Raw genomic sequence first — 27,440 nt, forward strand, 5'->3', positions numbered from 1 at the left:
ACACTCCGGCTGCTTCAGATGGGCAGGACTCTGCTGAAGGCTACTAGGAAGCCTGAATCTGCTTGTGGCAGGAAAGCAGGCTTGGGATTGATTCCTAGCTCTCGCCCTGCTGAGAGGCGGCTGCTACATCCTGGCTTTGGTGCCGAGCGTTGAGCCAGAATCCTTCCCACCTTAACCCTCCTTCACTCATTAGGAAAAGCAACTTTCAGGGACGGAGAGATAGCATGGAGGTAAGGTGTTTGCCTTGCATGCAGAAGGACGGTGGTTCAAATCCTGGCATCCCATATAATCCCCTGAGCTTAGGGCCAGGAGTAATCCCTAGCACTGCCAGGTGTGACCCAAAAACCAAAAGGAAGGAAGGAAGAAGGAAGGAAGGAAGGAAGGAAAGAAGGAAGGAAGGAAGGAAGGAAGGAAGGAAGGAAGGAAGGAAGGAAGGAAGGAAGGGAAAAGAAAAGAAAAGAAAAGAAAAGAAAAGAAAAGAAACTTGCAACTTGGGCTGTTTTGGGTCCCCAGGATTACCCCTGGTACAGCATCTCTACCACTGGTAACTCTGGATGTGCAGCACAGCACGGGTGCCCGGTACAAGTTGCTGAACTCACCCTGGCAAGGTCCAGGTCGGCTTGCTTCCGGTGCCTCCAGAACGTGACCGAGGACTGCGAGTGTGGCCGGACCACTGGCTCCCCGTGCACGAGCAGCTTCACGAACACACTTAGGACAATCACCCCATTGACCAGCCACAGGAGCAGCGTCGGCATCATCCAATCGAACCAGCTGCCGGAGCCTGTAGGGAAGCATTTCTGCTGAGCCGGGGTGGGAAGCACACAGCACTAGGGCAGAAAAGGGTCCTCGCGACTGTAACTGAGTCACAGGGCCAGAGAGCTGAGGCCAGGGCTGACAGATGCCTCAGGTGCAGCTGGCAGACCTGCTCCTTTCACAGCTAAGGCCACAGAAAACTTTGCTCAGCGAGTGCTCACGGGGGCGGGATGACAAGGGGGATGCTCATGGTACTGGATCTTCTTCCTGACCCCATCCCCAGTCCCTTCATTTTCATCTGCAGGGGTGCAGCAGTGCGGGTCTCTGCCTTGTTTTGCTCCTTTCAGGGAATGTGAGGGTCTCGCTGGCCCCAAGCAGCTACTGTGCACAGGGCCCACTAGCACCCCACCTACCTGACTCCAGTGACAGTATGCTGCGTCCGGAGCCTGAGTAGGGGTGCTGCTCGGAGTCGGGGGCGCCTCCCCAGCGCAGCAGCGCCGTCAGCGGGTTAAAGGACAGGCACAGGAAGGTGAGGAAGCATAGCAGGATCCGCGAGCGGTCCACCATGCCCAGGGCCACAGGAGGAGAGTCTGGTTCGTCTTTGACCTTTGAGACAGGGATTGGAGGATGCAGTGACCAGTGCGTGGCTATACAAGGCCACTTTTTGTTGGTGTGATTGCTGGGGACATGGGGCATGTGGGACTGAAAACTACCACACACCACATGGGAACAGGACCGGTGTGAGTGAGGAAGTCATAACATGGGCCAGAGGGATAGCACAGTGGCGAGAGTACATGTCTTGCATGTAGCCAACCCAGGTTTGATCCTTGGCATCTCCTATGGTTCCCAAACCTCATTAGGAGTGAAACTTGAGTGCAGAGCTAGGAGCCAGCCAAGCACCACCAGGTATGACTCAGGAGTGGCCGCCCAGTCCCTGCCCATCTCATAGAGGAAGGGAGGAAAAACGGGGGAGGGGATTGAGGCACACACACACACACACACACACACACACACACACACACACACACACACACACACACACACCAGGCGGGCCCCAAGTTCCCGACAATGGACTCACAGGCAAGGCAAACACATCCTCTCTCACCCAGTATCACCGAGTTCCTCCCCAGCCCAGCCTGCTCTTCACCATTTTACAACCATCTGGGAATTTCTGGGGATTCAAATTGATTCAATCGAAACATCATTTGGCCCTTTGTTTCCACACAGAATGGCATCTATCTCTAAACTGCGTTAAAGAGAAGACTTTCTAGGGAAAATCTGGTACATGCCACAGCAAACAGCGTGGTCCAATGCACGGGCTCAGGGAGCTTTTTCAAGGAGCCTTTTGTTTTCTGGCGTCAGAAACCACAGAGCCTCCCCCCTGCACACCCCCCCCCCCCCCCGCATCTCCAGAGCTCCCGGGAAGATCATTAGGCTCCAGCCTCTTTTAACTAATTCCATTAACCAACCACTACCAGGGGCTTTCTGGACGATTAAAAGCCCGTGGCTGCAATGTTGCTGTTAAGACGGCAAACTGCTTTCCACAAGAGGGCCCAGAGGCAGCCACGTCCTCCGCGCTGAAAGTGCTCTTGCCAGACCCATTAGCGGGAGGCGAGTAATGAGGTGCTTCTGTCACAGCTGCTGGGCTCTGCTCTGGATCAGCCCCAAGTCCTCCAGGACCAGTTACAGAGCAGAGGCGCCCCCTGCTGAGCCCCCGTTCCCTCTAGCATTTCTGCCCCCTCCCATCACAGCTTTCTGAGCCTGCCCTGGGCTGACTCAGGTCCCAGCAATGGGATGGGAGGGAGATTTCAGGGGTTGGGGGCTTTCCAGAGCTCACACCTTGGCATCATCCAAGAGAGGGCTGCCTGGCTCCGAGTCGATGGAGTAGGGTGAAAAGCCGGCCTGGGACCCCGAGTCGGAGGCCGGTGGGGACATGAGGAGGACATTCTGGTTGAAGTCGTCGATCTTCAGGTCCACGTCACTGTCCACCAAGCTGCCCAGGTCAATGCCCTTAAGGAGCTCTGCAAAGCGATCCGGGGGTTAAGGAGGCCGGGCTAGACCCCAGCCCCACTCCCGCATCAACCCGCAGGCCCTGTCTGGAGCTGGCAGCTGTGGTGCCCACTTACTGCTCTTCTGGCTGGCCAGCTTTAGGACCATGTTCTCCTGCCGCAGCTTGTGGTTGACCTGCTGCAAGTACTTGATGTAGTCGATGGCCTTGCGCAGGACGCCAGACTTGTGCATCTGGGGGAAAGACTCGGGCTCAGCGGGGCCAGATGGTGGGTTAGGAGCAGGCTTGGAGATACTGACTCTCCGCTGAAGGGTAGAGCTAGCCCCGTCAGGCTCATAGTCTCTCTGTCCCCCACTTTCCTCCTCCTCCTCCAAATGGGGGTAAAAGCCTGCAGCAAGGGCTAAGTGAGATTACACTTGGGCTGAAAGGAGTGAGGAAGAAAAGAATAGGCTTGGCACATAGGGGTCTTGGTTCTTTCCCGGGCACTGCCAATGGCCCCTGAGCACCACGAGAGGCAGTTCTAGAACACAGCTGGGAGCAGCCTCTGAACCCCCAAAATCCATCAATCAAGTGTTGCAGGCAGGGGCCCAGGTTTGATCCCTAGACTCCTCAAACACCCCTAGCAGTGGTCCCCAAACACAAAGCCTGGGGTACCCTGAGCTGGGCTAGGTGGGGCCCAAGTTCTCTTTCATGCGTGTTCACAGGGAAGCTCTGGGCTGCCCTAAAACATCAGTGCACCTCAGAGAAATTCTTTGGAGCTCTCCATGTCTATAAGCAATGGTGGTTTTAACTTTATTTGGGGGGAGGTCACACCTGACAGTGCTCAGGGGTTATTCCTATGCTCTGTGCTCAGGAATCACTCCTGGCAGGTTCAGGGACCATATGGGATGCTGGGGATAGAACCTGAGTCGGCTGTATGCAAGGCAAATGTCCCCCCACCCTGTGGTACGGTTCCGGCCTCCAGCCCCCGTTTTTAAAAGGTCTTGGACCACACCTGCTTGTGCTAAGTTGCTTGTGCAATTCCTGGGGGTTGAGGATATTGAGAGACCACATGTGGTACCGGGAATCGAACCTAGGTCAGCTGTGTGCAAGGCAAGCTCCCAGATACTGCACTATCGCTCTGCCCTCCAAAAATACCATGTGTTTTCGGCACCTACTTTGGCGTCTGTCCCCATGACCAGGTCCTTTAACTCAATGATCTTGTCATTGATGGAGGAGCGGTAGCGCTTCTCGATGATATTGTGAGTCGTCCGCCTCTCTCCTTCCTTGGGGGGCTCCAACTGCTTCACTCCCCCAGGGACCTGCTTAATGGGCACCTTCTCCTGGCCCATCATCACTGGCATTGTGGTCAGGATGGTCCCGTTGCTGCCAACCAGGGTCTGACAGACAGACAGAAGCAGAACAGCCCCACGGTTAGAGTAGAGGAGCAACCTTCAGGAGGACTCAGTCCCTTGCAATGTGGCCGCTGCAGGGAGCAAGACCCTGTCAGCATTGTCCCCAGGGGGGAGGGGGAAAGCACATCCCACAGCATCACCCTCCAGAGATCAGACCCCGACAGCATCAGTGTGGCTGGCCCCTCAGCATATCCCTTTGCTCCAGGGATGCCAGAAACAAGCTGCACCATTTCCGCTTTGCCGTCACCCACGAGTCTGGACTGAGCTCATGTCTGTTCCCCCAGCACTTTGGCCCCTGGAATAAGGTCCCTACAGGCCAGGGCGTGTTTCTCCCGTCAATGGACAGTTGCAAGGCCTCCGAGAAATGAAAAACCAACTAGAGGAGGTTCCCTTGCTTTCTCAACATTTTGTTTCTGTTCTTCACTGATTTTCTTTTCTTTCTTTCTTTTTTTTTTTTTGGTTTTTGGGCCACACCCGGCGGTGTTCAGGGGTTACTCCTGGCTGTCTGCTCAGAAATAGCTCCTGGCAGGCACAGGGGACCATATGGGACACCAGGATTCGAACCAACCACCTTAGGTCCTGGATCGGCTGCTTGCAAGGCAAACACCGTTGTGCTATCTCTCTGGGCCCTGATTTTATTTTCTTCAATTAATGGCCTTAATATCCAAATGGCCAACAATGAAAACACTTTCATGAGTCACCCAAGTTCCTCACACTAGCTAAGTGTCTAGGTGATGCGCCTTTACATGCTTAAAACGTGGGGCAAAAAACAAAACAAAACAAAACAAAACAAAACAAAAACGTGGGGCAACAAGAACCCAGACCAAGCCACAGACTTTCCTTCAGAAAAGCCCCTGCCTGGCAGAGTGAACCATCCCCACACCATGGCCACTGACACACGATGCTACTCGAGTTCAGCCATGTGGCTATGCATCAATAATCATTTCTTCCTTTCAGGGCGAAATTTCTCTGGATGGCCACATCATGCATGACCTGTTTATTCCCTTGGGGACAGACATCTGGGATGTCTGCAGTCCTGGCTGCGATGAAGAAAGCTCGCTGTGGCACTTTAACCCCCTTTTACTTGGGGAGACACTCTGGCTACAAGAAGCTGAGTGAGCCGAGATGAGCACAAGGGAAAAGGCCTTCTGGGCCTTCTCAAGGGCCCTCCCAACAGAGGGGGTTAGAAACACCTGAGACCAATACCTTCCATAATGTCAGAGGGGGGGGGGGAGAGGAGGAGGAGGAGGAGGAGGAGGAGGAGGAGGAGGAGAGGAGGAGGAGGAGGAGGAGGAGGAGGAGGAGGAGGAGGAGAAGGAGGAGGAGGAGGAGGAGGAGGAGGAGGAGGAGGCGGCGGGCCAGGCAGCACTTACTGGGACCTGCAGGGCAGTGGTCTGGATGGGGGCGGTGAGGGCGGTGAGGGCTGGGTTCTGGACGGCGGCCACAACCGGGCTGCCATCTGTCTTCAGTGTGGTCAGAACTAGGGAGTCTGTCTTGATGATCTGAGGTTGAACCAGGACCTGGTGGCGAAGGAAGAGGAGGAGAACGCGGGCAGCTTGTTTGTTCTGCCTTTCACCAGCTTCTTCTTTTTGTTTTTGGGCCACACTCGGCGGTGCACAGGGTAACTCCTGGCTCTGGGCTCAGGGATCACTCCTGGCAGGCTCGGGGACCCTATGGGATGCCAAGGATCGAACCCAGGTTGGCCACATGCAAGGCAAATGCCCTCCCTGCTGTGCTGCTGCTCTGGCCCCTCACCAGCTTATTGTGTACCCAAACCCTTGGCCACAGAAGGAAAAAGTGAGGTTTTCATGAAACCGGGGAGAAGCCGACCATTTGCAGGAATGACCCATACGCGTATCACAAGGAACAGACTACCAGAGGGTGCTGGACTTCAGGAAGCAAAGCCAGTGGCCTGGCCAGGACACAGTGATCATGAGGGGAGAGAAGCCTGATTTAGATAAACTCCACTAGGCTGAGGAAAAAAAAAAATGACAAAAGTGGCTTTTCTCATCCCGATAAACATGTCTGCTGGTCAGGACAGCACAACAGACAGAACTTCTGAGAGGCTCGGCCCCTTCTTTCTTTTCTTCCTTCCTACCATGTGTAAGAGGAGCACCAGGCCCGCTCTACCCAGCTCTTCACGGCCTGCAGCAGCCCAGCGCCACCCCAAGTCCTTGCCAGCCACCTACCGGAACCTGTTGCACCTGGGGCGCGGCGACCGCCTGCACAGTGGCTGGGGCGAGGGTCTGCAGGGCCGTGCCGCTGGCCGTCTGCGTCAGCACCCGCTGAGCCTGCATCGTCTGGACCTGCTGCTGGATGGTGACCGGCTGCACTGAGGATGGGGCCACCAGGCTCTGAACCTGCGGCTGTAGCACTGGAGAGGCAACAGGGACAGTCACACGGGTAAGGGACACAGCCTGGTCCCAAAGCTGTGCCATAATGAGCACCAGTGCCCTCCTGTTCCACCACTGGCAAGGTGTGTGGATTTGGCCTAGAGTCCTGGGTTTGGGGCATGGAGAACAAATTCGAGCCTGCCTCCAGATGCCAAGAGTAGCTGAGGGGAACCGTGAGCATGATGGGAACAAATGGCACTAACCCATGGTCCCAGAGCACTGCATGTGTGTGGATGAGTGAACAGGCCAAAATGCCAGGTTCAAGGCCTGCCCTGGGCTTCCCCAGCCTGTCCTGAACCCTCAAAGTCTGTTCACGCACTGTCTTGAGTTGCGGTGAGGGAGATGTCTGAGAGGAGAACATGCCTTGCATGCAGCAGCCCATTTGTTTTGTTTTGTCTATTTTTGGCCATACTGGGTGGTATTCAGGAGTTACTCCTGGTTCTGTACTTAGCAATTAGTCCTGGCTATGCTTGGGGACCATATGGGATGCCAGGGATCAAATCTGGGTTGGCCACGTGCAAGGCAAATGCCTTCCCCACTGTGCTATTGCTCTGGCCCCTAGCCCCAGGTCTGATCCTAGCACCGCTGACTCTCCCAGCACTGACTGATGTGTGCTAGAAACAGCACCCCTGACCTCTATACTACTAAAAACTAAAATAAAAAGACAAGAACAACAAACCGAAAAGCCACCAAGAAAAATGGAATGTCTGCTCTGACCGAGCAGAAATCTGACACTTGCACCAGCCGAGCCTCTCTGCCCAGTGCCCACAGGCTTCTCGCTCATTCGACGCTGCAGTGTGGGGATCAGACGGCAGATTTGGGATGCATGTGTGCGTGAGACGTGTTCCATTGCTGAGCCACCGTGAGCCCACATGAGGCTCTGATCAGGCATTGCCAGGCAAGTATGACAGAGGCTGACATCTCCCTGCATTACACCGTGTGCCATCACCGGGAAAACACAGACAGGCCTAGCCACCGACACCTTGGGAACAGGCCCATCAACTCTGCAGCACCCCAACTTCACCTTGGAAACTGGTGGCAGCATTCTGGTAGATCAAGGGCTGCTGGATGATCCTGGTCTGGGGTGCGGTGCTGAAGGTCGGGGTGATCATCACTGTCTGCTGCTGCAGCTGAGCTGGAGGCTGGGTTTGGGGCTGGGGGCGAGGCTGGAGCACGGGTGTGGCTCTGGGCGGGGTGGGCACTGTGGGAGGGGGCACTTTGACCTGTAGGGCTGGAGCCTGGGGGGAGGCCGTGGAGGGTGAGAAGGCTAAGGGGGCCTGGCTGAAGGGGCGTGACATGGTCGTGTCCAGTGCTCCAGTTCCGCCACCTCCCCGGCTGCTGCTGCCACCACCACCACTATTGCTGTTGTTGCTGCTGCTGCTGTTGCTGCTGCTGCCGCCACTAGTGCCGCCGCCAGTGAAGGATCCACACAGAGGCTCGGAGAAAAGGTCTGAGAACTCGCCCACTTGGTTGCTGACGAACTGCAGCATCTCTGTGGACACACAGACCGGAATCTCGTTACTACTGGTCCCAAGGGGCTGAGTCAGGTAAGATCCCCGACACCCTACAGGGTCCCCCAAACCCTGCCAGGAGTAAGACCTGAGCACCACAACAAATGAGGAGGAGGAGGAGGAGGAGGAAGAGGAAGAAGTGAACTTTTACATTTATCTTTGGGCTTCCCTGTGATAGAAGCAGAAAGGAGTGAACAAATGCCCACAGGAAATGCTCAAGGCCCTCCACCATTCTGATGCTCCTGTCTCAGCCCTTCCCGCTCGCTCGATTTCCATCAGGTTTCAGGGTAAATTCAATATGGGGGAGGCTTCCTGCACTTTGCAGGGGCACAGGGCTGACACCCCCCACTCAGGGTGGGGCCCTAGGCACATATGGGCTCTGAACCAGGAAGACACCGGGGTGTGATGGGGGTGCAGCTGGGGCAGGGACGGCATCTTCACATAGTGTTGGGTCCTGTCCCACTGTACCTCAGAGTAGCCACGCCAGCTTGGGGGCAGAGCCCAGGGTCTGAGCTTGGGGCCTGGCTACTCATTTCTGTGGTTGGTCTAGGGGCCACACTCCAAGGTATTTGGGTACTACCCCCCCCAAGCGTGTGGCAAGAGGGATGAAATGTGGGCCTTACCCCTGCATTATACCGTGTGCCATCGCTGGGGAAACCCATTCTGCATTCTGGCCTCCTGGTCTTCCCTCCCTCTGGTCAAGGGGTCTCAAACCCCAAGAGTATCCCTGAACTTGGCCCAAAGCGTTCCCTCCTCAGACACCAGCCACCACCACCACCCCCACCACCCCCGCTGACCACAGTCTCTGCCTCAGTAGCTGCCCGGGACATCCCACTCTGTCCCAAGACAAATGATTCTCCACGTCTTGTGCCCCATCTCCTTCCTCCCCACAAGACTATGGGCTATTCCTGGCTTGGTGCTCAGGGCTCACTCCCAGCAGAGGGTGGGGAGTGGGAGGTACATATGGTGCTGGGCACCAACCCAGACCTCCTGCTTGCAGAGCATGAACCTGGCCAATTGGGCCATCTTGGTGGCCCACCGCCATGTTCCTAAGAGCCAGGGACAGTCACAGAACATCACTGGGCGTACACTGTCACATCTAGGATAACCGAGGCTGAGCCCAGCACTTTCAATGTCAGTCAGTTCAGTCGGCAGGCAAGATGGACAGCGTCTCCCCGCTGAAGTGAGTCAGGCTGGCTGCCAGGGGAAGCAGGATTTGTACCAGCCAACTCGGACTCCTCGCACACAATTCAACAAGAGGTGTCTTCAAACTCAGCCCAAAGTTTAAGCAAAACACAATTATGGCTGGCACGTTCCACATACCGCACAGGCTTAGGAAGAGCCATTAGGTAGTGACTGGGAGAGACAGAATCATTTGTTGAGCTACCCAGAAGCCCCCCCACCCCCGGAAACTCTCCAGCGAATGAACGAACACCACATTTGCTGTGTGCACCCAAAGAAATGGCTCTGCCCTGACTGTTTCAGCCTTGGAAAGCAAAAGCGGCCAGTGGGCGAGAGGCCCCTGGGGGTCTGGGACACGGGCACAGGCTTAGCTATAGGTAGCCCATCTAACCAGGTGCATGGACCAGCAGGGTCACCTCATCAATGAGAGAGGTTGAGGGTCTTCCTGACCAGCTGTGTGAAGCAGCAAAGGCGGCCTGGGGAAAACGGACTCAGTTCGTCCACTACGAGGACCAACAGTCTGAGGCATGCCTGGTACCACGTGAGGGGCGCAGCTCGGTGGCTGGCTCTGACCCTTGAGCTGGCCTTCTGGAGCACTGAGAGCACACCACTGGGTGGCCACTCAGCTCACAGCACCCAGCACGCTCCCAAACCCTTTGGGTGGACAAGGGCTCATGGGTGACAAAGCTTAGTCCTCAAGCAGGTGCAGAGGATGCAGATGGAAGAAATCAGCCGGGTTCCTGCCCAGTCTCTCACAACCAGCTTCTGTGGAGGTATTTGGGGACCCGGCAGAAGGGCCCATGGGCTTCCCTAAAATGGAGGCGTTGGAGACTTTCCAGAGGAGGTGCAGCAGGGAGTGGTGCCCAGCCCAGGTGGCAGCTCCCAGGCAGCTCCCGTTTGGCTCCAGGACTCCCAGCTGTGCCCCAGGATCGTCCTAAAGTGCTCCTGTGATGCCAGCGCACCTGCTCCAGGCTCCGCAGAACCAAGGAACAGGATGCCAGGGTAGAGGCCAGCTTTCTGGAGCTAGAAAATGAACCTGGTTCCTGTGCAAAGAGCTGCTCCGAGAGCTGAGGGACACACGCACGGGTCCCTGTGAGCGGCACCTTCCCATCCAGCCCCTTTCAGTTCCCAGCTTAAACCAAGTGCTAAGTTGTTTGGTAGAGGAGGCAGGTTTCCCGCAGCCTAGCTTGGGGCTCTCGTCTCAGCATCTGCACTCAGAGGCCCTGGCTGCCACTGTGTCCCGTGCCCCATCTTGCCCTCAGTCAGACACCCCACACCAAGTTCAGGCACCGAAGTTGCTCAGCCCAGCCCAGCCCAGCCTTCTAGCAGCTAAAAGTAAGGTAGCCCCACATTCACTTGACTTAATTCTGGACAGGAATAAAGAACTGGAAGCCCAAGATGGGGTCACCAGTTCCTTAGTGGGTCCTCTGTTAACTGGCCCTGTTCAGTGCTAGGGAACTTGTTTACTAAGGTCATTTATTCTCAGGGCCCATATTTCTGTCTACCTTGAACTAGGTGGCACTTCATCAAGCTAAGAAACACATACGCACAAACACACACACACACACACACACACAGACACATACACACAAACACATACACATTGGGGGGCTCTCAAGAGTGCTCAGAGGGGGGCCGGGCAGTGGCACTAAAGGTAAGGTGCCTGCCTTGCCTGCGCTAGCCTTGGACGAACCACGGTTCGATCCCCCGGCGTCCCATATGGTCCCCCAAGCCAGGAGCAACTTCTGAGCGCATAGCCAGGAGTAACCCCTGAGCGTTACCGGGTGTGGCCCAAAAACCAAAAAAAAAAGAGTGCTCAGAGGACCTGAGGCCCATGCCCTGCTGACCAACCATACCAGATAATTCAATGTCCATGTCTAAGAACACTGAGATGCTCAGTAGTAATAGCTGGGACCACCTGGGCCACCATAGCAGTTATTGAGGACCGTGTGGTGCAGGGACCAAGGCGCGTGCCCTATCCCTGCACCCTGATTATTTTCCTTTTTTGGTTTCTGGGCCACATCCAACTGTGCCCAAGGATTAGAGTAGATGGGGTGCTCGGGATGGAATGCAAAGCAGGCACACTCCCCAATGCGGCACTGCTCCAGCTCTTCCCCATCAACTTTTGCTCCTCTGATAATAGAGGGAAAATGACCTACAATTGTCAGACTTATTATCTTCATAAATTACCTGCTTTTGAAACACACACACACACACACACACACACACACACACACACACACACACACAGAATAATTGCCTGTTTGCCTTTTTACTAATTTGAGAAACTTCCACTAAGAAAGGATATCTGCTTTTGCTTTTGTTTGCCAGCTTTCTTTTCTTTTAGTTTGCTGAGGGGAGAAATGAATGGCAGAGTGATCTAGTTAGCATATTGTTTTGTTGTTGTTGTTCTGGGCCACATCCAGCAGCAGCATTCAGGGGTTACTCCTGGCTAAGTGCTCAGAAATCATCCCTGGCAGGTTCAGGGGTGGGTCAGCCACATGCAAGGCAAACGCCCTACTTTGCTGTGCTATCATTATGGCTCCATCATATTCATTTTAATTTGGATCAGTTTTGCTTCTCTGTGACTGGGGCTAGAGAGACAGTTCAAGAGATACATATGAGCCACTGATTAGATCCCCAGCACTGCATGCCACCCACCTGTGCCCCCCCCCAACAGGCTTGAGCTCTAAAACAAATAGGGCAAATAAGGCCAACTTTCTTGCATCACTGAAGAGGCCCCTGCTCCCCCAGGTGCGACTCACAACTCTGTCCAGTAACTCCTGGAGCTGCTCAGGTTAAGCTACGGCTCTAGGGCCCAGGCCTGGCACATCAATCATCATGAGGAACAAGCCCCTCACAGCGACTATTGTGTTAATCCTTGCTTTGGACAAGGGAATTCGTTTCAAAGTGCTAGAGATATTAAGGATCAATTTGAGCTCGAGATGAATTTGATGTGGGCCTGAGAGAAAGCACATCGGTAGGGCGTTTGCCTTAAATCCAGGAAAGACGGTGGTTCAAATCCCGGCATTCCATACAGTAACCCCTGTGCCTGCCAGGAGTGATTTTTGAGCGCAGAGCCTAGAGTAATCCCTGAGCACCACCAGGTTTGACCCAAAAAATAAACAAAAAAAAAAAACAAAAACAAGATGAATTTGAAGCCACTAGAGAATGCAGAGGTGGGGCCGGGCGGTGGCGCTGGAGGTAAGGTGCCTGCCTTACCTGCGCTAGCCTAGGAGACGGACCGCGGTCCCCCGGCGTCCCATATGGTCCCCCAAGCCAGGAGGGACTTCTGAGCGCATAGCCAGGAGTAACCCCTGAGCGTTACCGGGTGTGGCCCAAAAACCAAAAAAAAAAAAAAAAAAAAAAGAGAATGCAGAGGTATACTCGGAGCAGAAGTGGTCCACATGAACACCTCATACCCTGCACATAATCTGGCTTCCACCTTCCAGCTTTGCATCTGACCTCGCTGGGCCTCCCTGAGTCCCCTTGGTGCTTGGGAAAGAACTCAGTGACCCTCCCAGACCTCAGAGTGGCAGCGTGAAGAAGCCACTTTCACGAGCAAACTTCCAGGCTTTTCCAGGGTGGGTCCACATACAGGCTGTGATATTGATATATTTCTTGGCTCCTTAACCTTGGTGGAGTTGTGCTCTTTGATCACATTCCAACCCGCCCCCCTCCATGGTCACCACACACGCTGATATCACATGTGATATGTGAGGGTCCACTGGGATCCAGACCCCAACCTTACATTCTACACACCATCCTGGCAAAGGTTTACCTCATTGTGTCTTCTCTTTTACTTCCTCTATCTCTTAGGGTTATTGTTTGCGTTTTTGTTTTGGTGGCCACATGCAAAGGTGCTCAGGGAACCATGCAGTGCGAGGGATAGATCTTGGGGTTCCAGCATGCAAAGTACATGCTCAGTTCTGTGAGCTCTCCCCCAAGACTGACCTCCTGAGGGTGTCCCGAACCCTATTTCCTCCATAAATCCTAGGGGCCTTGTGTATCGCCTTAGGGCTCCTGTTGCATCTTTTTGCATAAGGCAGTGATTTCAGGGAATTCATCAATTTGTTTCCTTGTAGCAGAAGTGATCACACATGAGTCTAAGTGCTGTGTAGTGGAATATGATCTTTTATTACATGTTAAGATTTCTTTTTATGGGGAGGTGGGCTACACAACTGCACTCAGGGTCCACTTCTGGCAAGCTCAGGGCACCATATGGGTTGCTGAGGATGGAACCTGTGTTGGCTGCATGCAAGGCAGATGCCCTCCCTGCTGTGCTATGGCTCAGGCCCCACGTTAAGGTTTCTTCTCTGAGATTCTAAGGACTTTTACCTGGATGCTTTTGGTCCTGTTTTGTTTGTTCACATTGTCTACCCCACACACATATGTACACAGAAACAAACCTGGTGAGGGTGTGTGATGACTTCAGATGAAAGGTACCCCCACAGCACAGAGGGAGGGAAACCACACATCTAATGCCCATTGGTCCTACAGGAACAAGCATCCTAAAACCCTATCCCCCCACCGACAGGGTTTTTCTGATAAGGAAAAAATATCTTAAAATAATAAAGAAAATCAAAATGGACCAGGACATGGAACCTGGGGTTCAAGAGTAAGACGGTAAAACAGCAGTTTCATGTCCCACTTTGTGACCAATCTCCAATGCTATCTTAAGGCCCTTGCACAACAGAAATTGCCACGCCAGTGACGCAGAGAAACAGTTCTGGAGCAGTACCCCAAGAGTCATACCCTACAACCCCCTAGGAGTGCTGGCAAAACAGGCAGATAACGTCAGACATCAATCCACTCAGACAACAGGGGCCCCATCATGCGGTGAGGAAGCACCCAGAACTCCAAGGGGATTCTGGGTCACTGGAGTCTCAGGTAAAACAGCTCATTATCTTAAAAAAAAAAAAAAAGCCACAACTCTTTATTTGCCAAGAAACCACAAAGAACTGGCGGTGGTAAAGGCTCTGGCCCTTCTGCTCCCACACAGCAGGGATCCGAGCCAGCTCAGGCACTGCAGTAGGAACAGCCTTTTCTTCCCTCCCAGCTCTGGCAGGTCACCTGCGGCAGTATCTGCCATGGATTCCTCTTTGTTCCACTTCCACGCTCCGCCTCCAAAGGTTTCAACTGCAGCTTCCTACCTCATGACAGTCCTTGAATCTCTTGTTGGCTCAACAGTCTTTCAAAGCAAGGAACATTTCTCAAAGGGGTGCTTCAGAGCTTCCTACAAATGGTTCCCCCTCCTACTCCGTGGATTTCACCTGAACTCATCAGCCAGCCAGGCCTGGGGCAGAAGCAGATCAGGCTCCAGGGGATTTCAAGCCTCACCATTTTTGCTGGTTACTATCCTCTTGCTATCATTTTTTTTTTTTTTTTTTTGAGGGGGAAAGTAATACCCAGCAGTGCTCAAGGATCACTTCTGGCAGGCTCAGGGAACCATAGGGGGGCTGGGCATCAACCCTCAGATGGAATGCATGCAAAGCAAGCTCCCACACCAGCGCTATGCTATGGCTCCGGCCCCCATCCTCCTACTTTCTGAATGTCACAATTTTCATTTCCAAACGGCAACAGTGACTTTTACCAGGATTCTCTTCCACCTCAGATCTGATCATCTTTTTTTTTTCGGGGGGGGGGGTCACACCCGGCGTTGCTCAGGGGTTACTCCTGGCTGTCTGCTCAGAAATAGCTCCTGGCAGGCACGGGGGACCATATGGGACACCGGGATTTGAACCAACCACCTTTGGTCCTGGATTGGCTGCTTGCAAGGCAAACGCCGCTGTGCTACCTCTCCGGGCCCAGATCTGATCATCTTTATCTTCTAAATTCAGCTGAGATTTGTTAAGAAAAATGTTCAAAATTTAAAATGAGCCCCCCCCCCCCAAAAAAAAAACTCTGAAAAGTTGCATATGATTTGTCTGGTCAACCTGGGTTTGATTTTCGGCATCCTAGATGATCCCCAGTACTGCCAGGAATGATTCCTGAGCACAGTGAGGAGTAAACACTGCATATCATCAGGTGTGGCCCCCAAACAAAAACAAAAAATTTCAGATTTGAGGTTCTGGTTTTGATCCTGAGCACTCAGTGAGGCCCTCACAGCAAGTGAAAATTGGTTTTATTGCCTTATAGGAAATCTATAATCTATAAATTTGCAATCTTATTCTTGTGGTCATTTTGCCAGTATAAAAAATATCAAAATATGCTTGCTCTTGTCACTGCTACAGGCTCTTCATTAGCAATATCAATTAAGTTATGACATAGCTGAAATCAATACAAATAAAGCTGATGATATATTGGTATGAGTATGTTTCCAACTTAAAAAAATTTACCTGCCCCATTACAAACAGTACTTTAAAAAGAAAAAGGTTTTTTTTATATCCTGTGCACTGACAAAAAAATTTCCAAATCCCTCATGCTTCTAAAAGTACCAAGAATTCTGGACATTTAAAAAACTGGCACTGATTCTGAACCTGAAATGGATACAGCCTTCTAAAAAAATCAGCTATTTTTAAAATGTAGGTAATTCTGGAAAATTGGAACAAATCTCTGCTGTTTTTATAAAGCTTTCACTTTTGGTGAAGCAGGTACATAAATATAAAAAGATTCCAATGTTGGGACTGGAGAGATAGAATGGAGGTAGGGCGACTGCCTTTCATGCAGAAGGACGGTGGTTCGAATCTCAGCATCCCATATGGTCGTCCCCCCCCCCCCACAAGCCTGCCATGAGCAATTTCTGAGCACAGAGCCAGGAATAGCCCCTGAATGCTGCCAGGTGTGAGTCCCCCCACCAAAAAAAAAAAAAAGATTACAATGTGTTGAGCATCCGATGTGTGTGCCCCGAACAATGATGCAGCTCGCTCTGACCTTACAGAATCAGAGAAAGTTAACACGTGGTGTGGCTGGGTAAGAGCTGATGGCCTCGGGAGAGAGAAATCACAGTTAACTGGAGGAACATGGCAATGTCACAGGCCTAGGGCCCCAGCAGTAGGAGCTGGATTGCAGGTGCACATGATGCAAAGAGCAATCTGGCCCAGGGATTCTCAGAAGCCAAGGCCCGGAGGCATGAAGCTGTGTGGGGGCAGTCACTGACTGAGCAGGTGACTGGCAGGGTACCAGGCGGGCAGGTAGTCAGCCAGCGGCGTGTCTACTCCAGAGATGAGGAAGGGGAACCTCTAAGCTTGTCACAGGGTGAGTCCACGGGGTGTGTCAGCCTCTAACAGCCTGATGAGGGAGACCATTCCACACAACATCTGAGCACAAAAGTCAGGGTTGAGAGAGAGAGCTAGGAGAGCCAGGCCAGAAACGCAGGAAATTTCATCAACTGACCAAGATAAGTTCCAGAAAATCAAGTCAAGTCAAGCTGGCTATGAGGATCCAATATAAATAAATAAATCAAAGTCAAAGATTTTCATGGGGGAGAGGCCTCCTCCTAGCGACAGTGAAAGAGGGTAGCAAAGGATCATATTTCAGAAGAAAAATCAGCATGGTTAAACAGCAAAACCCAGAGCTAGAAAGGAAAACAGAACAGGGTCTGCCGGTTTAACCTGCAAGTGAACCAACAGGAGAAGACTGAAATTCTTCAGGGTCTTAGAATGGATCTGTTGTGACACTTTTATAAAATGAATTCCTCAAGACTCAGTTTCTCTACCTGCAAGCATGGCAACTTATACATACTGTCCTATTCAGAAGAAAAAAGCATTTGATTCTTTCATGAAATGATATTTCCCCCATTTCTGGGCCACACTCAGTAATGCCTGGGGTAACTCCTAATTCAGTGTGTGGGGTCCCTCCCAGCAGTGCTCAAGAAACTACAGTCCTGGGGGTCAGACCAAGGACTCAATCTGGCCTTTTGAGCATCTCCTCAGTCAGTTATATGTTTTAGTTTATTAAAAAAAAAAAATTTTTTTTTTTAAAAAAACAGTGCCAGGGATCAAACTTAGGGTTTTCTTTTTTCTTTTTTTTTTTTTTTTGGTTTTTGGGCCACACCCTGTGACGCTCAGGGGTTACTCCTGGCTATGCGCTCAGAAGTTGCTCCTGGCTTCTTGGGGGACCATATGGGACGCCGGGGGATCGAACCTCGGTCCGTCCTAGGCTAGCGCAGGCAAGGCAGGCACCTTACCTCCAGCGCCACCGCCCGGCCCCAAACTTAGGGTTTTCTACAGAAAACCCTGTATCAGTGTGTCTCATAGTACTTTTTAAAATATAAAATTTTGGGGGCCCGGAGAGATAGCACAGCGGCTTGCAAACAGCCAATCCTGGACCAAAGGTGATTGGTTCGAATCCCGGTGTCCCATATGGTCCCCCGTGCCTGCCAGGAGCTATTTCTGAGCAGACAGCCAGGAGTAACCCCTGAGCACCGCCGGGTGTGGCCCAAAAACCAAAAAAAAAAAAAAAAAAAAAAATTTTGGAAATCTTGGGAGGGTGGGTGGGTAGAGAAGGGTCCACCTGGCTGTGCACAGGCTTACTCCTGGCTCAGGGAACCTTATGGAGTCTGGGGATCACACCCAGGTCAGTCGTGCATGAGGCAAGAGCCTTTAGCTGCTGTACTCTTGTGCTAGCCCCCTAAACTATAAATTTAGAAGAGAAAATTCTTCAGGCTAGCTTTCAATTCAATCTTTGAATAAAAATCATTGATTACAAAAAGAAATCATTGATTGCATTATAAATGTTTAAAAGAAAAATATTGGTGGCAAAATTAACTTCTTTCCTAAACAGAAGTCACATCTATAGCTCACTCTTAGAGCTGTGTTCATCCACATACACGGATGTATCTTGCCTCCTTGGTACTATGATTCTCTGCTCGTCTATTTCCACCCGAGCGAGGCCTGTGTTCTCTCTGCAACACACATTTCCCGCTTTCTCTTCCATCATATTTTTCTAAGTCTTAACAAAAACTTTTTTTTTTTTTGGGGGGGGGGGCACACCAGCAACACTCAGGGGTTACTCCTGGCTCTGTGCTCAGAAATTGCTCCTGTCAGGTTCAGGGGACCATGTGGGATGCTGGGAATCAAACCAGGGTCCGTCCCAGGTTGGCAGCATGCAAGGCAAACGCCCTACCTGCTGTGCTATCACTCCGGGCCCCAATAAATACTGTTTTGCTGGGGGGGAAAAATCACATTTATAGATTATTTTATATACAGAAGGATTTCTGAGTGGCATTAAGTGAATTTTATGTTGATTCTAGGTGGGCACCATCATAACGGCTGCTGCTAACTACTGGGTGTCACATATGAGCCCTAGGACTAGTTAGTATTGTTCCCTACAAAACAATGTTTTTCGTCAGGGAGGGGAGCTGCTCAAGAAATGCTAGGGAAGGGGCTGCTCCCACATATGCACCTTAACTTCCCCATGCTATGCCTTTGGTTTCACGTTCATACTCAGCACAACCTGTGAGAAGCAGAAGGAGAGGCCTAGAGGATTTGGAAGGGGGGTTGTGGAAAAGGAGCACTTATGTCAACAATTTTATGCCTTTGATAGCAAGTTCAAAGTGAAGGAAAGAGGCAAAACCATGTGTAAGCAGGTGTGAACTGACGCACGGAGAAGTGGGACAGAGATTCTGTCTGGCTGCTTTAATCTGCAAACATTCCTTCCTACCCAAATTTGAGATCATTTGGGGAAGGCCCAAATGAAAATTTATGCCCTGGTAAATAAATGCTCCTTTCTAGAAGTTTCCTTTTTGTTGGTTTGTTTGTTTTATTTTGGTTTTGGGGTCACACTCGGCAGCGCTCTGGGGTTACTCCTGGCTCTAGGCTCAGAAATTGCTCCTGGCAGGTTCGGGGGACCATATGGGATGCCGGGATTCGAACCACTGTCCTGTTTCATGCAAGGCAAACGTCCTACCTCCATGCTATCTCTCTGGCCCCAGAAGTCTTCTTTTTGAAAAAAGAACAAAATTGTAGTTTTGTATAAGCGTCCTCGTGTATCTGTCACAAAACAACACCTGCAAGAGAGAATACATGCCCATGGCTGCCAGGGAGTGCTCAGTGCAGTGATACAGTGACGAGGTACCCTGCACAGGACAAGGCTCAAGCGGTTGAGAAGGGCATGAGCAAGGGGCTGGAGTCAGTCCCAACACCAGATGCCCAGCCCACTCACCCAGCATCGCCAGATGTGGGCCCCAACTAGAGCAAGAAAAAAGAAAAAAAAAAGACGAGAAATCTACTAGGTTGTTGGCAAGCTTCCGCTGGCTGAGAGACAGCACAGAAGTCAGGGCGCTCGCCTCAATACGAGGAGCTGGTGGTCAGACGGTCCCCAGCACCACCAGGAGTCACTCCTAAGCAGAACCAGGAATAGCCCCTGAGCTCCACCGTTGGAAGACTGTGAACTGGTGGCTTGAAAGTGTTTTTGAATTCATCTGTGAGTTGTTTGGGCTCTGAACACCTTGCTAGCTAGCACTTTGTGGTTGCATAATCTGCAAACCATTCTGTGAGATGGCCAGGTCCAACCCCCTCTTTCCTTGCTTTCTTTTGGAGGGTGGGGAGTTCCCGAGCAGTGCTCAGGAGGCCAGAGAGCCCCTCTCATTGTTCTTGGCTGACTGGGCCCTGCCCAGCAGCAGTGGGGGACAAGGAGCTCAGCATGGGACCCCTCAGTATCACATGCAGTCTGAGGTAAGGGAGGGGAGCTGCTCCCACTCTTCTCGTTCTCTTTTACCCTTCTGGAACAGGTGAATCAAAGTTGAGCAAGAAGCCAGAGCAAGACTTGAGGCATGGGTCCCGCAGGTCCTTTGTTACACAATGGCTGCCTGTGGCAGGCACCGGGCACTTGACCCACCTTCCCAGGCACCCTCTTCCTAGCAGGAACCCACCCTTTTCAGACCTCAAATAATTTAGGCAAAAACGAGAGACCCCCAGCACCGAACCAGTCTACCCCCCCCACTCACTGACACCCAGATAAATCTCAAGACAGCTACAGGTTCTATTCCCAATCATGACAGTACTTGGGACTATAGAAACCCCAACTCCATCCACGTGGGCCACCGAGCCAACAGCGGGCACAGTGGGCGGAGCCCAGGATGGATGGAGTCCGGGGGGAAGAGGGAAGAGGCAGCACTCGTGGGTGAAGCATGGTGCCAGGAAACGTCACACATCACTGAAGAGGAGCTTGGGGAACAGAGGGGAGGAGGTGGGCTCCAGGGAGGAAGGTTCCAGCTCACACCAGGAATCTGGCGAGAGAAGGCTGTGTCTGTGGGCCGGGCTGGGCCTTGCCTCTGCAGGGGAAGCACCTGCCTGCTCCTGGCCCTTCTCAAGACTTTCCGCCTTTTTCCTCCGGTCCAAGCTAACCAGAGGCACTACTTCCTTGGGCTTCCATCAAGATTCCAGCCTTGGAGCTGGAGAGATAGCATGGAGGTAGGGCTCTTGGCTTGCATGCAGAAGGACGGTGGTTTGAATCCCAGCATCCCATAGGGTCCCTCGAGCCTGCCAGGAATGATTTTTTTTTTTGGTTTTTGGGTCACACCCAGCAATGCTCAGGGGTTACTCCTGGCTGTCTGCTCAGAAATAGCTCCTGGCAGGCATGGGGGGGGGGGGGAACGAAACCATTTGGGACGCCGGGATTCGAACCAACCACCTTTGGTCCTGAATCGGCTGCTTGCAAGGCAAACGCTGCTGTGCTATCTCTCCGGGCCCCAGGAATGATTTCTTACTGTAGAACCAAGAGTAACCCTTGAGGGCTGCCGGGTGTGACCCAAAAACAAAAAACAAAACAAAACAAAAAATTCCAGCCTCGCAGACTGCTGTAGCAGTACAGCTCTCCTCAGCTTGAGAAAGATAATTAACGCTTATGAAGGGACTTTCCTTAGAGAGGTTCACAGCAAACCACTGGGAAAGCCTTGAAAAGAGGTGCCAGCTGTCCCTTAGCCCTGAGACTCCAGTTCACCAGGCTCCGTAGACGAATCCTCTCGGTTCCTAATTCTCTCTCCACTCCTTCGAGCCTCCCCAATGCCAGGCCAGACCCTTCGGAGTCAGAGGTCAGGGGGTTGGGCGTTTACCTGGCAGGTTTGAGCACACCCAATGCTCTACTCTGGCTGTAAGGATATCGAATCATTGCAATGCTGGTTAAATTCTGCTCAATAGCCCACTACCTTTCTCTGTCCTAAAATTCTCTTCCTTTACCTTTCACAACTCGATTCGAGTTTTCTAATAGTGTTCCAAGAATTTCAAGTACGTGCTGACTGCTGCCCCTCGTCTAACAGCATTCTGACAGTGGTTGAGATACCAACTGTGTGGACATCAGGACTGTTTCACTCATCTCTAAAGCAATGTGCTGGCAAACAGCAGACACCCTCCACATTGAACTGGAGTGAAACTGGGGTTGGAAATACTTTTAAAAAGTCAGGGGGGGGTCACGGCCAACACAGGTTCAATCCCTGGCATCCCAGAATGTCCCCCAGGCAATGCCTGGAGTAATTCCTGAGGATAAAACCAGGAGTAACCCAAGAGCTGCCAGGTGTAGCTCCCCACCACCCCCAAAAATACCCAATCAGATATGGGGCTCAGAGCAATAGTATAGTGGGGAGGGGGCACTTGCCTTGTACAGCCTCGATTTGATCCCCAGTGCCCCATAGGGTTCCTCCCATCCCGCCAGGAGTGAGTCCTGAATGCAGAGCCAGGAGTAAGCCCTGAAAACTAGCAGGTGTGATCCCCCAAAATGAAAACCAAACAAGGAAAAACAGTCAGGGGGCAATCAATTAATTGGTTAATCAAAAACCAAACCAAACCAGTCAGGGCTCAGGGAGCTGTTGGGCAGGGGTGTTGCTGAGCAGTGGAGCACCTGGTGGTTCCCAGTGACCTTCTGGGTTCTATCTTGAGCCCCACAGAACTGTCCCCCTCCTCCTCTCCCCACAAAGCACTCTGACCATGTCATCAACATGGAAACCTCAGGAAAGGCGTTTTCTCAGTCTCCACTCGTCCTTAAACAGTACAAAAAGCCCAACGTCTTCCCCAGGGGTGGAAAGACAAAGGGTCCGGGGGCCGGGAGCAGGGTGGAAGCGGTGTGTGCCCGAGCTGAGCCTAGCCGCACCAGCGCACACGGCAGCCCCGCAGCTGGCTTGGCAGCCAGAGTTTCATCACTGCTTCGTGCCAACCCCGAACCCAACAGACTTGTTCCACGGGACCAGATGCAGAAGCAGATTGCAAGGGACATTAGACACATATTCATTAGCAAGTCCAAGGAGGTACAGAAAGAGCCCAGCTCTCTTGCTTCAGTCCCTCGGGGTGCAGACCCACCCCCTTCCCAGGGAGCGTGACCTGAAGGGGCCGAGTCCAGGGGTTCTACCATGAAAAAGTTCCATCGGGTCACCAACGTTCAGCCCTTGAATCTTGTGGTCCAGAAACCGAACACTTGGCCCTCACTCTGACTGCTGCCTTGTGTACTGCCCACTGCACCCACAAAAGCCCTTTCAAAGGGGAAAAACCAACACTTCAGACTGCGTTCTAAAAAATGGTTCCTTATTCATTCTGAGACCAGTGAGTGATGCTGGTTCCTGTCCTCAGACTTTCTGCTGCTGCCCGTTTCCTTCCCTGGAGTCATTGTGAATACTGGGGGCAGCACATATTTGGGGGGGGGGGGGCTCGCACACTCAGCCTATGGGCGCAACCAGGCTCAGAGAAGGTTGACCTAGGGGATATCCCTTTAGATGGCCCACAGGGAGCAACCCCTTCCTCAGACACACGGATCGGGTAGCGTGTTCCTGAGTGGAGGCTCCCGGGTGCTATCCAACACGACTTTCTGGATTCAGAACTTCACAGACCCCCTCTGGCTTCAGACACGGGGGTTGGAAGAAAGTCCCTGGGGGACTTTGAGTCCGACAGCCAAGATTGAGATCCCATCCTATCATTTATTTCTAAGGTCTGGAATCTGGGGCTCAGTTTCCTTCTGGGTCACCCAGTAAATCTAGAGAAAGGTTTGAAAAAAATCTAGAGAAAGGATGAACAGTATGAAACAATAACATTCCTAAAGGGTCCTCGGGCCAGTGTGGGCCAGCTCGGACAGGCCTGAAATGTAACCTCACAGGAGCAGTGCTGGGTATTGGTTTGTTACCATACAGAGATTTCTAAATCAACCGAAGGATGAAAAGCAGAGGTGACTAAGGATATAATCCTTAATGGCTCAAGAGCAAGATTTATCCTCATCCAGAGAACAGAGGGTTCAGCAAGTTGGCACGGGAACAAGATGAAATAGCCCTGATTTCCTTATCAACTGTGTGCAGGTAAGAGCCATTATACTCAAGACCTGTCCAAGAAACAGTTACGGAAAGCCTATCCATGAGCTCAGAAAGACGACCAAGACTGATCTTTTCTTTTTTTTAATCAAAGCATTGTAAGAAATTGAGCTATTTATAAGCAAAAAGGGCATTTCTTAAAATAACTGCAATTTTGAAAAATGGTATTAAGAGAATTATGGTGAAAAGAAAGTAACTTCCAAAACACCACTTATGGGGCTGGAGAGTACAGCAGGTAGAGCTTACATGAAGTACCGATTCAATCCCTGGAATCCCATATGCCCACTCCCTACTCAGAGTCCAATCAGGCGTGAGCCCTGCGAGTAGAGCCAGAAGCCCTGAGCTAGCTGGATATAGCCCTAAGCTTAAAAACAAAACAAAAACAAAGACCACTTATAGTGTGATGGAAAGTCCCAAAGTATATTTATGAAACACTGAAATTTAAGGTCAGCCCCAGTAGTCTATGGAGGTGCCTGGCAGAGAACTCAGAGCAGAGTCTCAAGGAAAACAAGAAAGGGCGGTCAAGTCCCTAAAGCAGAGGAAAGAAAATAAGGTCCCTTCAGGGACAAGTTTGGAAGTAAAGCGAGCAGGCGAGGATGTGACAGTGGTAGACCAGATGTCTCACCAGTACTAGGCCCTGGATTCAACTACATGTAAACCAACCAGATAACAGATAAAGGCTCACCCCAGGAAACCCAAAGTGGCCGAGGTGTAAGAGCATCAGCTACTCCAGCTCTGGGCAAGCAAACAGGATGTCTAGCTCTGCATATGTGTGCTGTTGTGGAGGGAAGCTGTGTGACACTAAGGACGCTGAGGGAAGCGACCCCTCTCCTGCACCTTGTGTTCTTTGTCTCCACAGGACAATGGGACGAAGAAACTGTCCAGTTTTATCTCAGGTTTGCTGCTGTGACTGTTGGTTTGCCTTTTCTGGCCATGCCTGGCAGCGCTTAAGGTTTATTCCTGACTAGAATCTAGGATCCAGGGTCATTCCTGGGACTTGGAGGACCACCTGGAGTGCTGGGGATCAAACACAGGCGATCTGTGTGCAAGGCAAGTTTAAGATAACACCTAGTATTAACCCAAACCAAAGGCATTCCCCCAGTTTCCTCTTTCCTTTTCCTGGAGCCCTTTGAAAGGCACAAGTTCACCAGGATCTCACTCAAACCCTGACCCCACCCGGTGAATTGGGACTGGTTTAATAAAGGTCAGTCTGGGGGCCGGAGAGATAGCACAGCAGAGTTTGCCTTGCAAGCAGCCAATCCAGGACCTAAGGTGGTTGGTTCGAATTCCGGCGTCCCATATGGTCCCCTGTGCCTGCCAGGAGCTATTTCTGAGCAGATAGCCAGGAGGAACCCCTGAGTACTGCCGGGTGTGGCCCAAGAAACAAAGAAAAACAAAACAAACAAACAAACAAACAAAAAATAAAGGTCAGTCTGACTTGGCGCTCAGAGAGACCAGGAGGTGAAAAGCCACCAACTCCATGACTCTCCTGATTGGCTTGGTTTATTGATTCCTCGCTGTACCTTGCTTCTTCAGACCCGTCTGCCCGGGGGTAGAAACACGGCATGTGGGATAATTTCACGACTTGAGTGGATTTATTTTTCAGGCGAGTCCCCTCCCCAATGTCCTACTGCTCTGGCCATTCTCAGTTGATTCTGGCAGCACATGGGATGAGACCATCCCAACACCCCTACTCTGACGCTTGTGGCAATTGTCTCAACATCCTTTGATCCAGCTATACCACTTCTGGTCACTTCTCTTAAAGCATCTGCCTTTGCTTGTCTGTTCAACGGGAACCGGATGACTGAATGTACAACCCATATAATGAAAAACACGTGGCAGTGAAAAAGATTCACGACATCTCTACTGTCACCTGAGGAAAAAGGGCCAGGTATGAGAAAACCAAGTTTCTAACATGCTACCTCTCTGTGAAAAGACTCAAGGAAGCAACAAATAAAACTCACACTCATTGTTCATATTTGTACATTCTCTCCTTTTTTTTTGGGGGGGGGCACCTGGTGGTACTCAGGGCTTACACCAGGCTCTGCACTCAGGGTCACATGGGATTTGGGGATGATATGGGATGTCAGGGATCAATCCTGGATCAGCCACATGCAAGGCAAGTACCCTCCTCATTCTATCATTGTTCTGGCATATGAGTTCTGAAGATAAAAAAAAAAAAGTGGAGCTGGGGAGATGGCATGCTTTTATATGTGGGAGCCCCAGGAAAATATTTGGCACCTAGGGTCCCCTAGTAATGGTGGCGAGTAGCCCCCCCAATAAAAAAAGAAACACATGATTGTTCCCAAGAAAGTAGGTGTTGTACGGACCTAAGAAAACGGTGGATACAATTAGGTCATATCCCCTTTTGGTGGTGCTCAGGGGTTACTCCTGGCAGGCTCAGGGGACATAAGGAATACAGGGGATCAAATCCAGGTCAGCTACATGCAAGGCAGTCGCCCTACCAGCTGCGCTATAACTCCACAAGCCTCACCTTGGTTTTGACTTGGAATCATGAATATAATAAATCTTCTTAAAGAAAACTTTTTCAAGTTGTTAACTTCGAACCACCCAGCAGTTTATAAAGGAATGGGGAAAATTTGCAGAATCTGAAAGCGTAGAGCCAGGAAATAGAACAAGTGGCAGAGCGCAAGTCTCGTACTAGCAAGGCCCTACGTGGGAACCTTTAGAACCCCAGACACCCCACCCCAGCACCACCAGGGAAGAGTTAGCCCTACAAAACAAAAGGAAAGGAAAAACTAGCGGGGAGGTTCAGCTGGCTCAGTGTGAAAGCTCCAACTGACTCTGACCCGACTCAGGTCTCTGTGACTCAGGTCTCTGTTACGAGAACCACCAAGGGTGGTGAGACATCATCAACAGTTTACACACAGCAGCCTTCTGTAAGAATACTGGGGATGGGGAGGGAAAGGAGGGGGAGGAGAGAGAAAGGGAGGGAGTGAGAGAGAAAGAGAGAGAACTTTAATTAGGTCCAGGCAGTAATTCAGGTTGTTTAGGAAGTTCTGCTTGAGTAATGTTGCTTAATAACTTCCTTTTAATTATGAAATGAAGGAGATCAGGTTGAGGAAGAAGCAAAAATATACATACTCTTCAAAGAACAGTAAAACCCGAACTGAGTCTGAGAACAGAAAGGACCATGAGGGCCATGAGAGCCCTGGTGCTCACTGGAAAACATCAGGCCAAAGGCCTAGGTGTGAATGCAGAGAATGTTTGTCAAGGGCGAGGCCACACAGACCAGGAAGGAAAAACCCAAGCAGACTGGTTCAGCAGTCCAAACACCACCAGAAATGTCCCAGGAAATAGAACTGGAAGAGAGCAGGAGCTAAAAATGGGGGGAAGTAAATAATTCGTGGGCAACAAACAAACGCTCTTTCACTCCAGACACTGGTGAGAGTGATACAGATTCAAGGGTCCAAACGAAGCTTGAAGCTTACGCGGGAGAAAACCAGCTCTGGGTTCACCTCACCCAACAGTCTTCCAAAGCATGACTCACTGGGGACTGGCTTCTAGATGGAGCTCCGTCCTGCTGGGAAGGGGTGGGTGCTGGATAGCCGCACCCTCTGAACACCTACCCCTGCCTCAGGGAGTTGACCACCCCACCCTTCCAGGGGTGCTGGGCACCAGGATGAATTGGAAGAGCCTTTCTTTGCTCATTTGACACACCCACAGGGGACTCTACCAAAGACAGCAGTGTCATAGGGAGAAGCACAAGTCCCAAGACAGTGGGCACTAAAAAGGCTCAGGCAAAGACCAGTTCCTCTGCAGGCTGGAGTGGGGGAGAGAAGGTGGGGTGCTACCTGCCAGAGGACGGCATGAATGTGGGGATCTGACATCATAGGTGCACCAGAGTCCACCAAGCAGGAACAAGAGGGACAATTTAGCTGCACCAGTGTCCTGTCCAGCACTGGGAACTCGGGAACACCAAGGACAAAGCCAAGAAAACTGAGTTTGCAG

The 27,440-nt window shown here is 51.6% G+C and overlaps 1 protein-coding gene across 1 annotated transcript in view; it reads right to left on the reverse strand.

Annotated features, from left to right (window-relative positions):
- Positions 1 to 27,440, reverse strand: part of SREBF2 (sterol regulatory element binding transcription factor 2) — a 44,679-nt gene that overhangs the window by 12,194 nt on the left and 5,045 nt on the right. Inside the window, exons 2-9 of the mRNA XM_049771543.1 lie at positions 7,573 to 8,040; positions 6,345 to 6,529; positions 5,529 to 5,675; positions 3,919 to 4,140; positions 2,880 to 2,994; positions 2,593 to 2,774; positions 1,167 to 1,359; positions 600 to 781 (exon numbers count right to left, since the gene is read on the reverse strand). Coding sequence (XP_049627500.1) covers positions 600 to 781; positions 1,167 to 1,359; positions 2,593 to 2,774; positions 2,880 to 2,994; positions 3,919 to 4,140; positions 5,529 to 5,675; positions 6,345 to 6,529; positions 7,573 to 8,040 — 1,694 coding nt within the window. The remainder of the gene's footprint in view (positions 1 to 599; positions 782 to 1,166; positions 1,360 to 2,592; positions 2,775 to 2,879; positions 2,995 to 3,918; positions 4,141 to 5,528; positions 5,676 to 6,344; positions 6,530 to 7,572; positions 8,041 to 27,440) is intronic.

Source organism: Suncus etruscus, chromosome 4 (assembly GCF_024139225.1).
Source record: "Suncus etruscus isolate mSunEtr1 chromosome 4, mSunEtr1.pri.cur, whole genome shotgun sequence".
Classification (NCBI taxonomy): Eukaryota; Metazoa; Chordata; class Mammalia; order Eulipotyphla; family Soricidae; genus Suncus; species Suncus etruscus.